The 17,624-nt window shown below is 46.8% G+C and overlaps 1 protein-coding gene across 4 annotated transcripts in view; it reads left to right on the top strand.

Moving 5' to 3' along the window:
• Positions 1-13,205, top strand: part of LOC143766102 (coilin-like) — a 946,917-nt gene extending 933,712 nt beyond the window's left edge. For 2 of the 4 annotated variants that reach the window (XR_013213533.1, XR_013213532.1), the window contains 4 exons: positions 11,659-11,734; positions 11,811-11,878; positions 11,954-12,036; positions 13,127-13,199. Coding sequence is in view for 1 of the 4 variants with exons in the window: in XM_077253502.1 (XP_077109617.1) it covers positions 861-994 (134 nt within the window). In the remaining 3 variants the exon portion in view is untranslated. Of the gene's footprint in view, positions 1-860; positions 1,646-11,658; positions 11,735-11,810; positions 11,879-11,953; positions 12,037-13,126 lie in introns of those variants that run through there. The other 2 variants (XR_013213534.1, XM_077253502.1) reach the window with 2 other exon arrangements.
• Positions 13,206-17,624: the final 4,419 nt, after the last annotated feature.

Raw genomic sequence — 17,624 nt, 5'->3', positions numbered from 1 at the left:
CCGCCCACACTTCATTTTACTGCATAATTTCACGATAGGAACTTCCGATTACAGATATCGCAAAAATATCGGAGCTCGGTATCGGAATTCCGATACAGCGAATATCGTCCGATACCCGATATTTGCAGTATCGGAATGCTCAACACTAGTCGAGGTGCATCCTCTTGGCGGGATATGTGCCTCATATGTGTACCATATAAAGGATGTCAATATTATGAGGTCCCTTATATATAAGGATTTGCATACTTGACATGCGTTTTTATGCAAGATATGGCGGTAGAATTGCACTGACTTCTTGCACACAGGTACTGAACAACTTCTTGAAACAATTATACCCTAAGCGCGTGCGTAATATAACTATCGCAGCGCCAATAGTTGAAATGGCAGAATATGTGCCTTTATACTGTGCAGCGCGTGTGTTTACATATTCTGAGTGGGGCGAGCCATGGCTGTGATGATTTCAGTAATGCAATACAGCTGTACACTGATTGTTAACTGACTTGGAAATGTTTTTATATGAAGTTTACTATACGCACTTTATGGCACTGCACTTTATGTTGACATAATTGATACAGGTCACATTTTGCACGTTCTATGTATTATCTATGATCAAATATGCTCTAATGTAATTGATCCTATAGATTATAATTGTCTGCACCCTATATACACTTGTCACATGCACCTATTCATTGCTTCAAAAAGGTTCACATCTATTAGAACCAAAACGTTGCTGAGATGGGCTAATAGAAGTAGCTCCTGCTTTCTCCACTACTACTGGTGTGCTGCCTCCGTATATATAGATATATATATAGATAGATAGATATAACTTTATGATTACTAATTATTCATTTATTTTTCAGGTCCAATCATAGTCTGGATTATTGGACCCTCGTTTATATTTTGGGCAGAGAAGAGGGCCAGAGAGTCTATTCTGAAAATCTATCATTTAATTCAGCTGAAGTTCAGATCTTCTGGCACAGTATTCGGGGCATGAAGTGGTCCAATTTTAGTTTTGAATTTAGAAAATGTGCTTAAATTTTTCCTTTTCCAGACTTGGTGATTTTTCATCTGTCCGGTAACGATCTTGGCAAATTGAGAACTTTAGATTTACTAGCTTTTATGAGATCAGATATTTGCAGCCTTAGACAGTCATTTCCGCCTGTGGGTTTTGTTTTTTCTGAGATAATCCCTAGAATCTTATGGACAGATGCTAAGTTCTTATTTTTGGATAAGATTCGTAAAAGAATTAATAGGAGTATGAGTAAATTTTTGCCGTTAATTGGCGGTTTTTCTTTTCGGCATGAGGAGTTGGAAGGGTTTTTACCAGGTCTATTTCGGAATGATTTTGTCTATTTATCGGATATCAGGTTGGATATTTTTAATTTAAATTTACAAACGATGGTCAAAAAGTGGCTGTGTGGTTTTGGGGGGGCCTCGCCTCTTTGAGGCTTGGCTTTTGGGAAAATCGCCCATTGGTATGGGCGGATTGGTATTGGTGTTTTTGGAAATATGGAAGTTTATATGATTACCTTATTTAAACTGTGTATTAACTGGTTTAACCCTAAATAAACATCACGGCCATTTTTCTTCCACTAAATAAATTCTGTGTTGCGTTTTTTGTTTATTATTGAGTAGATCTTGTGTTGCCATGGTCCTTTTTATTGCTGAGATCCGTCAAGAGGGAACAATTAATTTTTTTTTTAAAGGGATTCTGTCACCTGAATTTGGAGGGAACAATCTTCAGACCTAGGGGCGGGGTTTTCGGGTGTTTGATTCACCCTTTCCTTACCCGCTGGCTGCATGCTGGCTGCAATATTGGATTGAAGTTCATTCTCTGTCCTCCGTAGTACATGCCTGCACAAGGCAATCTCGTCTTACGCAGGCGTGTACTATGGAGGACAGAGAATGAACTTCAATCCAATATTGCAGCCAGCATGCAGCCAGCGGGTAAGGAAAGGGTGAATCAAACACCCGAAAACCCCACCCCTATGGCTGAAAATTGTTCCCTCCAAATTCAGGTTACAGAGTCCCTTTAAAATCTTTCTATTGAAAGATTTCACAAAATGATATAACAAGCATGTGACATTGCAGTATAAAATCAGAATAATCCATCAAATCATCATCCACAATATCAATGACATAATCATACTTTCAATGATAAAACAAACAAACACAATAAGTAAAATAGATCATTAAACATAACGTACTCTCAGCAGCATTGCACCATCAACCAAGAAGTTCTTTATGAAGGTTCTGAGTATGTAACAGTTCAGGTTAGAATAATCAAATATTCCTGAGTCCACGTAAAGCATCACGTTCATGTACTGAAGAAGATAAACCTCAGGGATTATATCTCGCAGTTGAGAAAATTATGGCATCAGGGGCTAGGTGTGTTAAGGGTGAGTCAAACCACCTTCCCAAATATTTAACCCCTTCCCGACCTTTGACGCCACGTAGGCGTCATGAAAGTTGGTGCCAATCCGACCCATGACGCCTATGTGGTGTCATGGAATGATCGCGTCCCTGCAGATCGGGTGAAAGGGTTAACTCCTATTTTACCCGATCTGCAGAGACAGGGGGAGTGGTACTTCAGCCCAGGGGGGTGGCTTCACCCCCCCCGTGGCTACGATCGCTCTGATTGGCTGTTGAAAGTGAAACTGCCAATCAGAGCGATTTGTAATATTTCACCTAAAAAACTGGTGAAATATTACAATCCAGCTATGGCCGATGCTGCAATATCATCGGCCATGGCTGGAAATACTGAAGTGACCCCCCCACCCCACCGATTGCCCCCCCAAGCCACCGATCTGTCCCGTAGTCCCCTCCGTCATGTACTCCGCTCCCCCGTCCTCCTGTCCGCTCCCCCCCGTGCTCCTATGTCACCCCCCGTGCTCCGACGCCCCCCCCCCCCCGGTGCCCCGATCTCCCCCCCTTATACTTAGGGACAATAATAGAATAAAGAAAATATTTTTTTTTCTTTTTCCACTAGGGTTAGGGTTAGAACTAGGGTTAGAGGTAGGGTTAGGGTTATGGCATGTGCACACAGTGCGGATTTGGCAGCGGATTGGCCGCGGATCCGCAGCGGATTGGCCGCGGATCCGCAGTGGATTGGCCGCTGCGAATTCGTAGCAGTTTTCCATCAGGTTTACAGTACCATGAACACCTATGGAAAACCAAATCCGCTGTGCCCATGGTGCGGAAAATTCCGTGCAGAAACGCTGCGTTGTATTTTCCGCAGCATGTCAATTCTTTGTGCGGATTCCGCAGCATTTTACACCTGTTCCTCAATAGGAATCCGCAGGTGAAATCCGCACAAAAAAACACTGGAAATCTGCTGTAAATCCGCAGGTAAAACGCAGTGCCTTTTACCTGCAGATTTTTCAAAAATCGTGCGGAAAAATCTCACACGAATCCACAACGTGGGCACATAGCCTTAGGGTTAGGGTTGGAATTAGAGTTAGGGTTGGAATTAGGGCTAGGGTTGGAAATAGGGTAAAGATTAGGCTTGTGGTTAGGGTTACGGATAGGGTTAGGGGTGTGTTGGGGTTACAGTTGTGGTTAGGGTTGGGATTAGGGTTAGGATTAGGGTTAGGGTTGGAATTAGGGTTACGGATGTGTTGGGGTTAGGGTTGTGGTTAGGGGTGTGTTGGGGTTAGGGTTGTGATTAGGGTTATGGCTACAGTTGGGATTAGGATTAGGGGTGTGTTGGGGTTAGTGTTGAAGTTAGAATTGAGGGGTTTCCACTGTTTAGGCACATCAGGGGTCTCCAAACGCAACATGGCTCCACCATTGATTCCAGCCAATCTTGCGTTCAAAAAGTCAAATGGTGCTCCCTCCCTTCCAAGCCTCGACGTGCGCCCAAACAGTGGTTTACCCCCACATTTGGGGTACCAGCGTACTCAGGACAAACTGGGCAACAACTGTTGGGGTCCAATTTCTCCTGTTACCCTTGTGAAAATAAAAAATTGCTTGCTAAAACATCTTTTTTGAGGAAAGAAAAATGATTTTTTATTTTCACGGCTCTGCGTTGTAAACTTCTGTGAAGCACTTGGGGGTTGAACGTGCTCATCACACATCTAGATAAGTTCCTTGGGGGGTCTAGTTTCCAAAATGGGGTCACTTGTGGGGGTTTTCTACTGTTTAGGCACATCAGGGGCTCTGCAAATGCAATGTGACGCCCGCAGACCATTCCATCAAAGTCTGCATTTCAAATGTCACTACTTCCCTTCCGAGCCCTGACGTGTGCCCAAACAGTGGTTTACCCCCACATATGGGGTATCAGCGTACTCACAACAAACTGGGCAAAAAATATTGGGGTCCAATTTCTCCTGTTACCCTTGCAAAAATAAAAAATTCTGGGCTAAAAAAATATTTTTGAGGAAAGGAAACACATTTATTATTTTCACGGCTCTGCGTTATAAACTTCTGTGAAGCACTTGGGGGTTCAAAGTGCTCATCACACATCTAAATAAGTTCCCTTGGGGGTCTAGTTTCCAAAATGGAGTCACTTGTGGGGAGTTCCTACTGTTTAGGCACATCAGGGGCTCTGCAAACGCAACCTGACGCCCGCAGAGCATTCCATCAAAGTCTGCATTTCAAAACGTCACTACTTCCCTTCCGAGCCCTGACGTGTGCCAAAACAGTGGTTTACCCCCACATATGGGGTATCAGCGTACTCAGGAGAAATTGGAAAACAAGTTTTGGGGTCCAATTTCTCCTGCTACCCTTGGGAAAATAAAAAATTGTGGGCTAAAAAATCATTTTTGAGAAAAGAAAAATTATTTTTTATTTTCATGGCTCTGCGTTATAAACTTCTGTGAAGCACTTGGGGGTTCAAAGTGCTCACCACACATCTAGATTAGTTCCTTGGGAGGTCTAGTTTCCAAAATGGGGTCACGTGTGTGGGAGCTCCAATGTTTAGGCACACAGGGGCTCTCCAAACGCGACATGGTGTCCGCTAACGATTGGAGCTAATTTTCCATTCAAAAAGTCAAATGGCACGCCTCCCCTTCTGAGCCTTACCATGTGCCCAAACAGTGGTTTACCCCCACATGTGAGGTATCGGTGTACTCAGGAGAAATTGTCCAACAAATATTAGGATCCATTTTATCCTGTTGCCCATGTGAAAATGAAAAAATTGAGGCTAAAATAATTTTTTTGTGAAAAAAAAGTACTGTTTCATTTTTACGGATCAATTTGTGAAGCACCTGAGAGTTTAAAGTGCTCACTATGCTTCTAGATAAGTTCCTTGGGGGGTCTAGTTTCCAAAATGGGGTCACTTGTGGGGGAGCTCCAATGTTTAGGCACACGGGGGCTCTCCAAACGCGACATGGTGTCCGCTAAAGATTGGAGCCAATTTTTCATTGAAAAAGTCAAATGGCGCTCCTTCCCTTCCGAGCCCTGCCGTGCGCACAAACAGTGGTTTACCCCCACATATGAGGTATCAGCGTACTCAGGACAAATTGGACAACAACGTTCGTGGTCCAGTTTCTCCTTTTACCCTTGGGAAAATAAAAAAATTTTCGCTAAAAGATCATTTTTGTGACTAAAAAGTTAAATGTTCATTTTTTACTTCCATGTTGCTTCTGCTGCTGTGAAACACCTGAAGGGTTAATAAACTTCTTGAATGTGGTTTTGAGCACCTTGAGGGGTGCAGTTTTTAGAATGGTGTCACTTTTGGGTATTTTCAGCCATATAGAACCCTCAAACTGACTTCAAATGTGAGGTGGTCCCTAAAAAAAATGGTTTTGTAAATTTTGTTGTAAAAATGAGAAATCACTGGTCAAATTTTAACCCTTATAACTTCCTAGCAAAAAAAAAAATTTGTTTCCAAAATTGTGCTGATGTAAAGTAGACATGTGGGAAATGTTATTTATTAACTATTTTGTGTCACATAACTCTCTGGTTTAACAGAATAAAAATTCAAAATGTGAAAATTGCGAAATTTTCTAAATTTTTGCCAAATTTCCGTTTTTTTCACAAATAAACTCAGAAATTATCGACCTAAATTTACCACTAACATGAAGCCCAATATGTCATGAAAAAACAATCTCAGAATCGCTAGGATCCGTTGAAGCGTTCCTGAGTTATTACCTCATAAAGGGACACTGGTCAGAATTGCAGAAAACGGCAAGGTCATTAAGGCCAAAATAGGCTGGGTCATGAAGGGGTTAAGAGTGGTGTCTCTCCATTGGTATCTAAAGTTGTTACGGGGAAGATTCAGTTGTGGATCTGGTATATTTATTGAAAGAACTTCAGTTTTAGTTGTATTTGTTTTGTAGCCTGACAGGTGCCAAATTCTGATAAAATGGAGTGTAGATTAGGGAGAGAACGATGAGGATTGGAGAGAGTTAGGAGAATATCATCTGTAAAAAGGGAAATTTAAGTTCTCAATCTTTGACCTGGACTCCATTTCATAAATAACCGATAATTGAGCCACCAAAATATTGTATTCTTATTTTTAGTATCTCCTCCCCCCCCAAAAAAAAAAAAATAAAAATACAATAATGTAATCCCATTAAAAAAAAATAAGAGAGCACGACTTTAACATAAATCAAACTTTATTGGGACAAAAAATAACAATATGTAATAAAATCAAGGCTATGAAGCTGTGCGATTCAGAAACATATTATGCAGCATGGCTGTAGATTAATGTAATAGAGCATCAAGATATATCAATTACCATATATGAAATTTCATATAACATTATTGCTAACAAGCATATAAGCAGAGACCTTTAGGCTACTTTTCAGCTCGCCTGGATCCAGTAGCAAGAGGAGCCCCCTCCTGCATGAGAGCAGTATTTGCAGCACACGCCCTCCTGGACAAGACCTCTGACATCCTTCTTGGACATCCACTGGAAATCCTGGCTCCGTATGACATCTCAGCAATTCCCAACCATACCCAGCCAAAACATCTCTCCACCGCCAGGCATCTTCGCCTCCAGTGCTCTCTACTCCTGCCTGACAATGTTACCATCTCCAGATGCACGATCCTCAACCCGGCCACTCTACTCCCACTCCCAAGGGGGGGATACAGATATGAAGAATATGGACCCTTCAGATCAAAATTCTGAACAAAATCTGCATGATACCTTCCACATGGATCTGGATTTGCTCCGGACGGATGACCATGATTGCTTCAGCATCATGCAACAGTTAACAGCAGGACCACCCAATGTAGCAGAAGAGCCACTGACCAACCCAGAGATGATCCTCTACATGGATGGCTCCAGATTTGCAGATGATGAAGAACGATTCCACACGGGATGTGCAGTGACCAGCAATCAAGAAATCCTGTGGTCCAGAAGTCTGCCGCCTAGTCTGTCAGCCCAGGAAGCAGAACTGATAGCGCTGACGAAGGCCTGCCAGATTGCAGAAGGCAAAACTGCGAACATATATACCGAGTCAAGGTACTCGCATGGCATAGCACACCACTTTAGACCCATCTGGGCTGCAAGGGACTTCATCACAGCAAGCAGAACAACCGTGAAGCATCATGGAGCCATCAAGGGCCTGCTGGACGCACTCCAACTTCCAAAAATGGTGGCATGGACAGGCAATAATTCCATCACCTGTGCAACACTAAGGAAATCTTGAAAACATGACCTGTTGGTGGCTCTTGTGGACCGGAGTTGGGGAACACTGCACTACACCATGAATGTAGATGGCTCAGCCTGTAGTGTTTCCACTCTTGCTTGCAGTGACTAGTGTTCAAATACTTTATTGTCTGTTTGATTCAATATCATTTCTTTTTCTATTTCTTTAAGGGGTGTGGTCTTAAACTTGAGTAGTGACAGCACCGCCAATCTAGAGGAGGAAGCTGAGGTGAGGATTTGCCTATGGGGCATGTCTTTACTTGCTTTCACACTGCCTGTGAGGAAAGATGGCTGGGAGACAAACTGTAAGTGCATAAATCAGTAACCCGGTTTTGATGTCTATTTTTAGGGCAGACCCTGGGCTTTCTTCCCCTAAAAGGGCTAGTTTTCAGGACTTACAACCACAGAGCTGTGACCCCAGAGTTTGGGCATGTTTTTTCTCACAGACATGCATTGGAAGCATTTTGGATGGGGGGTCTCTGTTTTTGGCAAATCTCTCTGGAACCACAAGTCGCAGCAGGGCGATGGGGGTCTTAAAATTTGTGGGAGACTCTGTACTCTAACCCTGTTAAAGACCTAGTGGCTGTGTGCATCAGCCACAGAAATATAATCGTTTAGCTCCCTATGAAGAATCCCATTCATTTAATACTTACATATGTTGATGAGCATGCTTCCTATAATTTATAGCACGGTTTACGGAGAGGCTTCAAAATGGCACATGGTCTGATTGATGTACAATTCAAATTGACTCAGATTCCTTGTCCTTATTAACCCCTTCATGACCCAGCCTATTTTGACCTTAATGACATGGCCGTTTTTTGCAATTCTGACCAGTGTCCCTTTATGAGGTAATAACTCAGGAACGCTTCAACGGATCCTAGCGGTTCTGAGATTATTTTTTCATGACATATTGGGCTTCATGTTAGTGGTAAATTTAGGTCGATAATTTTTGCGTTTATTTGTGAAACAAATGGAAATTTGGCGCAATTTTCAAATTTTGAATTTTTATTCTGTTAAACAAGAGAGATATGTGACACAAAATAGTTCATAAATAACATTTCCTACATGTCTACTTTACATCAGCACAATTTTGGAAACAACATTTTTTTTGCTAGGAATTTATAAGGGTTAAAATTTGACCAGCGATTTCTCATTTTTACAGCGAAATTTACAAAACCATTTTTTTTTAGGGACCACCTCACATTTGAAGTCAGTTTGAGGGTTCTATATGGCTGAAAATACCCAAAAGTGACACCATTCTAAAAACTGCACCCCTCAAGGTGCTCAAAACCACATTCACAAAGTTTATTAACCCTTCAGGTGCTTCACAGCAGCAGAAGCAACATGGAAGGAAAAAATGAACATTTAACTTTTTAGTCACAAAAATGAGTTTTAGCAACAATTTTTTTATTTTCCCAAGGGTAAAAAGAGAAACTGGACCCCAAAAGTTATTGTACAATTTGTCCTTAGTACGCCGATACCCCATATGGGGGGAGGAACCACTGTTTGGGCGCACGACAGGGCTCGGAAGGGAAGGAGCGCCATTTGACTTTTTCAATTAAAAATTAGCTCCAATCGTTAGCGGACACCATGTCGCGTTTGGAGAGCCCCTGTGTGCCTAAACATTGGAGCTCCCCCACAAGTGACCCTATTTTGGAAACTAGACCCCCGAAGGAGCTTATCTAGATTCATAGTGAGCTCTTTGAACCCCCAGGTGCTTCACAAATTGATCCATAAAAATGAAAAACTACTTTTGTTTTTCACAAAAAAATTCTTTTAGCCTCAATTTGTTCATTTCCACATGAGCAACAGGATAAAATGGATCCTAAAATTTATTAAGCAATTTCTCCTGAGTACACTGATACCTCACATGTGTTGGTAAACCACTATTTGGGCACACGGCAGGGCTCGGAAGGGAAGGAGCGCCATTTGACTTTTTGAATTAAAAATGAGCTCCAATCGTTAGCGGACACCATGTCGCGTTTGGAGAGCCCATGTGTGCCTAAACATTGGAGCTCCCCCACACGTGACCACATTTTGGAAACTAGACCTCCCATGGTGACCACTTTAAACCCCCTAGTGCTTCACAGAAGTTTATAACGCAGAGCCGTGAAGCTAAAAAATAATTTTTGAGGAAAGAAAAAATTTTTAGCCCTCAATTTTTTATTTTCACAAGAGTAACAGGAGAAATTGGACCCCAAAAGTTGTCCTGAGTACGCTGATACCCCATATGTTGGGGTAAATCACTGCTTGGGCACACGTTGGGGCTCGGAAGGGAAGTAGTGACGTTTTTAAATGCAGACTTTGATGGAATGGTCTGTGGGCGTCACGTTGCGTTTGCAGAGCCCCTGATGTGCCTAAAAAGTAGAAACCCCCACATGTGACCTCATTATGGAAACTAGACCCCCCAGGGAACTTATCTAGATATGTAGTGAGCACTTTGAACCCCCAAGTGCTTCACAGAAGATTACAATGCAGAGCCATGAAAATAAAAAATCTTTTTTCTTTCCTCAAAAATTATGTTTTAGCAAGCAATTTTTTAATTTTGCAAGGGTAACAGGAGAAATTGGACACCAAAAGTTGTTGCCCAGTTTGTCCTGAGTATGCTGGTACCACATATGTGGGGGTAAACCACTGTGTGGGTGCATGTCAGGGCTCGGAAGGGAGGGAGCACCATTTGACTTTTTGAACGCAAGATTGCCTGGAATCAATGGTGGCGCCATGTTGCGTTTGGAGACCCCTGATGTGCCTAAACAGTGGAAACCCCTCAATTCTAACTCCAACACTAACCCCAACACACCCCTAACCCTAATCCCAACTCTAGCATAACCCTAATCACAACCCTAACCCCTAACCACAATCCTAACCCCGAAACACCCCTAACCCTAATCCCAACCCTAACCCCAGCATACCCCTAACCACAAGCCTAATCTTAACCCTATTTCCAACCCTAGCCCTAATGAGATTTTTCCGCACAAATTTTGAAAAATCTGCAGGTAAAATGCACTGCGTTTCGCGGATTTTTGTCCGGATTTCACCTGCGGATTCCTATTGAGGAACAGGTGTAAAACGCTGCAGAATCCGCACAAAGAATTGACATGCTGCGGAAAATACAATGCAGCGATGCCGCGCTGTATTTTCCGCACCATGGGCACAGTGGATTTGGTTTTCCATAGGTTTACATGGTATTGTAAACCTGCTGGAAAACTGCTACGAAACCGCAGCGGCCAATCCGCCGCGGATCCGCAGCCAAATCCGTATCGTGTGCGCATAGCCTAATTCTAACCCTAATTCTAGCCCTAGCCCTAGTTCTAACCCTAACCCTAACACTAGTGGAAAAATAAATGTAAATATATTTTCTTTATTTTATTATTGTCCCTACCTTTTGGGGTGATAAAGGGGGGTGTTCATTTACTATTTTTAAAATTTTGATCACTGTGATAGGTTTTATCACAGTGATCAAAATGTACCTGGAACGAATCTGCCTGCCGGCAGATTCGGCGGGCGCACTGCGCATGCGCCCGCCATTTTGGAAGATGGCGGCGCCCATGGAGCAGACGGAGGGACACCGGGAGGCTCGGTAAGTATGAGGGGGGGATCGGAGCACGGGGGAGCGGACAGGCGGACAGAGGGGAGCGGAGCACAGGACGGAGGACTGGGGAGGAGATCGGAGGCGGTGGGGGGGGGGGTTGATCAGGGTTTCCAGCCATGGCTGATGATATTGCAGCATCGGTCATGGCTGGATTGTAATATTTCACCAGTTTTCATAGGTGAAATATTACAAATCGCTCTGATTGGCTGTTTCACTTTCAACAGCCAATCAGAGCGATCGTAGCCACGGGGGGGGTGTGAAGCTACCCCCCCCACCCCCCGGGCTGAAGTACCACTCCCCCTGTCCCTGCAGATCGGGTGAAATTGGAGTTAACCCTTTCACTTGATCTGCAAGGACATGATCATTCTGTGACACAGCATATGCGTCACAGGTCGGATTGGCACCGACTTTCATGACGCATACGCTGTGCCACAGATCGGGAAGGGGTTAAGATGTCTATTTTTTCTAGGATTCTGCACAGTCCAATTATGACTTCTTCAAACGTTCTCCTCAACAATCATTGGTTCCTGTGACCAAAAAAAGAGGTGGGTGGAATCATAAAAGAACATGAGGCCATGGTGTCACATGCAATATTCACTAGCATTTCATATTGGGTTTCAGCTATTTCTGTGGAAAATGGGGAACAAGAAAAGAAGTGTTCCAGTGAGGAAGAGGTGTTTACCATTCAGGTAATGTCCTGCCCACATATTTATCCACGTTCCCATTTGTTCTCCATCCTCTTAATCATATTACTCTTTCTGTAGGTCAAAAGTCGGCGTGTGTACAGAATTCTAACAATAATAATCGATGACCTGGAAAAACAGGATGAAGCAAACCAGATGAAAGTGTAGGTGCAGAGTCCTGTGAAAGTACTTTTACAAGGGATGATTTATCATGCTATCACCCACATCTAGCACCTCGATTGTCAATGGGATTTTAGCATCAGGCGACTTTACACACAACCATTAAGCAACTGTCGCTCAGTAGTTGGTGATGAGCCACTATCGTTCCAATTGTGCACATCCAATCACCGGACACTAAACGATAGTCCCTCACATCATGCAGGGTTGTTTTGTCCAACTGAGTTCATGCTCCGGCCAATATTTAATTAGCACACTGGCTGGGGAACAGTGCATTAGCACTGTGAAGAGGTTTGTACTCCGGTATATGACCGTTCACCACATATCATCTACTGGAGCATTGAAAGGGTTAAACACCCGAATGCTGCCACTGCTGACCCAGGCTTCCTGCAGTACATCAGGACCTTTAACACTCAGAGATCAGTTGATCTCCAACATCATTGAGGGTCCTGCAGGAAGCCTTGTTGAGCAGTGGTGTCGTTCAGGTGACTAAAGCCACCCTTTGATAAAAAAAAATAAAAAAGTGACAATGAACCCTGAGCAACTTCTAGATCAGCCATCTTGGGCAGTAATACATGTATTTTGCTCTGAAGGTACACAGCCTATCAGCACAGAATACATTAAAGTTGTTCACTGACGGGGCAGGAGGTGGTAAGAGAGGTAATGAAGGGAAAAAAAAAAGACAATCAGTTGGACAAAAACTTGCACATCTCCACAGCCAGGTTGTCTGCACTTGACCTTTCTGATTGCAGGCACAGACATCTCAGAAGCTCCCAGATAACAAAGGAGATAAGAATTGGTGTGTAGAAAACATTGCTATGCAGAGGGGGTAGACATTACATTTTTATAAAATAAAATGGACAAACTCCACATAGCATATTTTTGTACACCCCTCAACTCTTATCTCCATTGCTATCTTCTACTATTGTGATCTGACTCACAGCCTATAAGCCTCTTCGATTATAGTATATAATGTATAATATTTTAGGAGGTGACAATGTCGCCGAGGTGCCATACCAGGTCATATGCAGAATGCTGCACTGGGCAATATTGATCACATTTTTCTTTTCTCCCCAGCTCGGATACCGATTCACAAAGCGGCAATAATGAAGATGGAGAAAGGCAGCCATGCAATTGCTGTAAAGCAGAGGAATAACAACAAATATACTTTTATTATGTTTGCTTCTCGAAATAAAATGAAGTTTGCTTTGGTTTTGTTCCCTTTTCTATACTAAAGTGGTGATATATAAATATAATAAGTCCATGTCAGCATGAGGCATTGCAGAGTAAAGTAAACATAATATTAATTTGCAGCAGTATATAGTATGATGTAAACCGATAAAGGTCCTTAGTGATGAGGTGACCATGTGACCAGAGGTTACAGAATGCTATTGTACCCATGGTGTCCGATGAGGTTATTCTCATATGTGATGTCCTCGTCACATACCTGAAAAAGGAGATGAAAGTAGAATGGTCCTGGATAATCTGGCAGTGCATGCACTAAGGGTACCGTCACACAGTACCATTTTGATCGCTACGACGGTACAATTCGTGACGTTCTAGCGATATCGTTACGATATCGCAGTGTCTGACACGCAGCAGCGATCAGGGATCCTGCTGAGAATCGTACGTCGTAGCAGATCGTATGGAACTTTCTTTCGTCGCTTGATCACCCGCTGACATCGCTGGATCGTTGTGTGTGACAGCGATCCAGCGATGTGTTCGCTTGTAACCAGGGTAAACATCGGGTAACTAAGCGCAGGGCCGCGCTTAGTAACCCGATGTTTACCGTGGTTACCAGCGTAAACGTAAAAAAACAAACAGTACATACTTACATTCCGGTGTCTGTCCCCGGCGTCTCAGCTTCTCTCCACTGTGTGAGCGTCTGCCAGCCGGAAAGCGAGCACAGCGGTGACGTCTGACGTCACCGCTGTGCTTTCCGGCTATGGCGCTTACACAGTGGAGAGAAGCAGAACGCCGGGGACAGACACCGGAATGTAAGTATGCACTGTTTGGTTTTTTTACGTTTACGCTGGTAACCAGGGTAAACATCGGGTTACTAAGCGCGGCCCTGCGCTTAGTTACCCGATGTTTACCCTGGTTACCGGGGACTTCGGCATCGCTCCAGCGCCGTGATTGCAACGTGTGACCGCAGTCTACGACGCTGGAGCGATAATCATACGATCGCTGCGACGTCACGGATCGTGCCGTCGTAGCGATTAAAATGGTACTGTGTGACGGTACCCTTAGTACTTAGTATTTGTGAAACAAATGGAAATTTGGCGCAATTTTCACATTTTGAATTTATATTCTGTTAAACAAGAGAGATATGTGACACAAAATAGTTAATAAATAAATCTTATCCAGGGACCTGGAGGAGATAAATAACACTTCAATAATAATGAAATATAAGTTGCTTCCCTTCTGAAATTGTTGAAAACCCCTTAAAGATGAAGAGAAGGCAGAATCAATGTTCGCTGCGGCCCCTGCAGACCCAGTAATGTCTACTGTCAGGAGGAGATTGTGGCGCATGTCCACTCCTCAGCATTCACATTACAACACTAAGAAGAAAGAGTCGCAGAAACCACAGGATGGATAGGCAGGTTATTGGTCTGCAACTGACAAAGAAATAGAAACGAAACTTTCTACACATCTCGATTTATTCAGTATGAAGTATGAGCATCAGATGCAGAAATCCCGGCACTCACAACCTCGGCTGAGTGGGGTTTGTGGGGCTATCATACTGTTTGGGGGATAATACTCTATGGGGGTCATGAAAGGGGTATTATAGTAGGTGAGGAAACTTAGGGGCTTTAGTAGGAGCAAAATAACTAATTGCTGCAATTTATATCCTTATCCCTTTCTTAAAAAGTTGCGAGATATGCCCTTCTTTGACTATGATATCATAGGACTTTTACTATGGAACGCCTGTTATTTCTATGTACGCCCATGTTCAGGAGTGTTATTATAATAAAGAGGGTCAGAGGCAGACAATAACAGCTTGAGGCCCCTGTGCATGAAATGGGTTTGAGCCCCCTTCCTTTATGGGGCTAAGCTGCAGATTATATATACTGTACATATTACATAGTCGCCTCTCATTATATATACTATTGTCCCCTATTACATAGTGCCCTCTTATTATGTACTAGATGGCAGCCCGATTCTAAAGAATCGGGAGTCTAGAATCCATATATCTGCCTGGGGCCCCATATGCTGCCTGGGGCCCCTGTGCTCTGCCTGGGGCCACTGTGCTCTGCCTGGGGCCCCATATGCTGCCTGGGGCCCCTGTGCTCTGCCTGGGGCCCCATGTTCTGCCTGGGGCCACTGTGCTCTGCCTGGGGCCCCATATGCTGCCTGGGGCCCCTGTGCTCTGCCTGGGACCACTGTGCTCTGCCTGGGGCCCCATATGCTGCCTGGGGCCCCTGTGCTCTGCCTGGGACCACTGTGCTCTGCCTGGGGCCCCATATGCTGCCTGGGGCCCCTGTGCTCTGCCTGGGGCCCCATATGCTGCCTGGGGCCCCTGTGCTCTGCCTGGGGCCCCTGTGCTCTGCCTGGGGCCCCATGTTCTGCCTGGGGCCACTGTGCTCTGCCTGGGGCCCCACATGTTCTGCCTGGGGCCACTGTGCTCTAACTGGGGCCCCATATGCTGCCTGGGGCCCCTGTGCTCTGCCTGGGGCCACTGTGCTCTAACTGGGGCCCCATATGCTGCCTGGGGCCCCTGTGCTCTGCCTGGGGCCCCATATGCTGCCTGGGGCCCCTGTGCTCTGCCTGGGGCCCCTGTGCTCTGCCTGGGGCCACTGTGCTCTGCCTGGGGCCCCATATGCTGCCTGGGGCCCCTGTGCTCTGCCTGGGGCCCCATGTTCTGCCTGGGGCCACTGTGCTCTGCCTGGGGCCCCACATGTTCTGCCTGGGGCCACTGTGTTCTAACTGGGGCCCCATATGCTGCCTGGGGCCCCTGTGCTCTGCCTGGGGCCACTGTGCTCTGCCTGGGGCCCCATATGCTGCCTGGGGCCCCTGTGCTCTGCCTGGGGCCCCATATGCTGCCTGGGGCCCCTGCCCATATGCTGCCTGGGGCCCCTGTGCTCTGCCTGGGGCCACTGTGCTCTAACTGGGGCCCCATATGCTGCCTGGGGCCCCTGTGCTCTGCCTGGGGCCACTGTGCTCTGCCTGGGGCCCCATATGCTGCCTGGGGCCACTGTGCTCTGCCTGGGGCCCCTGTGCTCTGCCTGGGGCCCCTGTGCTCTGCCTGGGGCCCCATATGCTGCCTGGGGCCCCTGTGCTCTAACTGGGGCCCCATATGCTGCCTGGGGCCCCTGTGCTCTGCCTGGGGCCACTGTGCTCTAACTGGGGCCCCATATGCTGCCTGGGGCCCCTGTGCTCTGCCTGGGGCCCCTGTGCTCTGCCTGGGGCCACTGTGCTCTGCCTGGGGCCCCATATGCTGCCTGGGGCCCCTGTGCTCTGCCTGGGGCCCCATATGCTGCCTGGGGCCCCTGCCCATATGCTGCCTGGGGCCCCTGCCCATATGCTGCCCGGGGCCCCTGTGCTCTAACTGGGGCCCCATATGCTGCCTGGGGCCCCTGTGCTCTGCCTGGGGCCACTGTGCTCTGCCTGGGGCCCCATATGCTGCCTGGGGCCACTGTGCTCTGCCTGGGGCCCCTGTGCTCTGCCTGGGGCCCCTGTGCTCTGCCTGGGGCCCAATATGCTGCCTGGGGCCCCTGTGCTCTGCCTGGGGCCCCGTGTGCTGCCTGGGGCCCCTGTGCTCTGCCTGGGGCCCCATGTTCTGCCTGGGGCCACTGTGCTCTAACTGGGGCCCCATATGCTGCATGGGGCCCCTGTGCTCTGCCTGGGGCCCCTGTGCTCTGCCTGGGGCCCCATGTTCTGCCTGGGGCCACTGTGCTCTGCCTGGGGCCCCATATGCTGCCTGGGGCCCCTGTGCTCTGCCTGGGACCACTGTGCCCTGCCTGGGGCCCCATATGCTGCCTGGGGCCCCTGTGCTCTGCCTGGGACCACTGTGCTCTGCCTGGGGCCCCATATGCTGCCTGGGGCCCCTGTGCTCTGCCTGGGGCCCCATATGCTGCCTGGGGCCCCTGTGCTCTGCCTGGGGCCCCTGTGCTCTGCCTGGGGCCCCATGTTCTGCCTGGGGCCACTGTGCTCTGCCTGGGGCCCCACATGTTCTGCCTGGGGCCACTGTGCTCTAACTGGGGCCCCATATGCTGCCTGGGGCCCCTGTGCTCTGCCTGGGGCCACTGTGCTCTAACTGGGGCCCCATATGCTGCCTGGGGCCCCTGTGCTCTGCCTGGGGCCACTGTGCTCTGCCTGGGGCCCCATATGCTGCCTGGGGCCCCTGTGCTCTGCCTGGGGCCCCATGTTCTGCCTGGGGCCACTGTGCTCTGCCTGGGGCCCCACATGTTCTGCCTGGGGCCACTGTGTTCTAACTGGGGCCCCATATGCTGCCTGGGGCCCCTGTGCTCTGCCTGGGGCCACTGTGCTCTGCCTGGGGCCCCATATGCTGCCTGGGGCCCCTGTGCTCTGCCTGGGGCCCCATATGCTGCCTGGGGCCCCTGCCCATATGCTG

Source organism: Ranitomeya variabilis, chromosome 4 (genome assembly GCF_051348905.1).
Source record: "Ranitomeya variabilis isolate aRanVar5 chromosome 4, aRanVar5.hap1, whole genome shotgun sequence".
Lineage (NCBI taxonomy): Eukaryota > Metazoa > Chordata > Amphibia > Anura > Dendrobatidae > Ranitomeya > Ranitomeya variabilis.
This window is presented reverse-complemented; position numbering and strand designations above follow the sequence as displayed.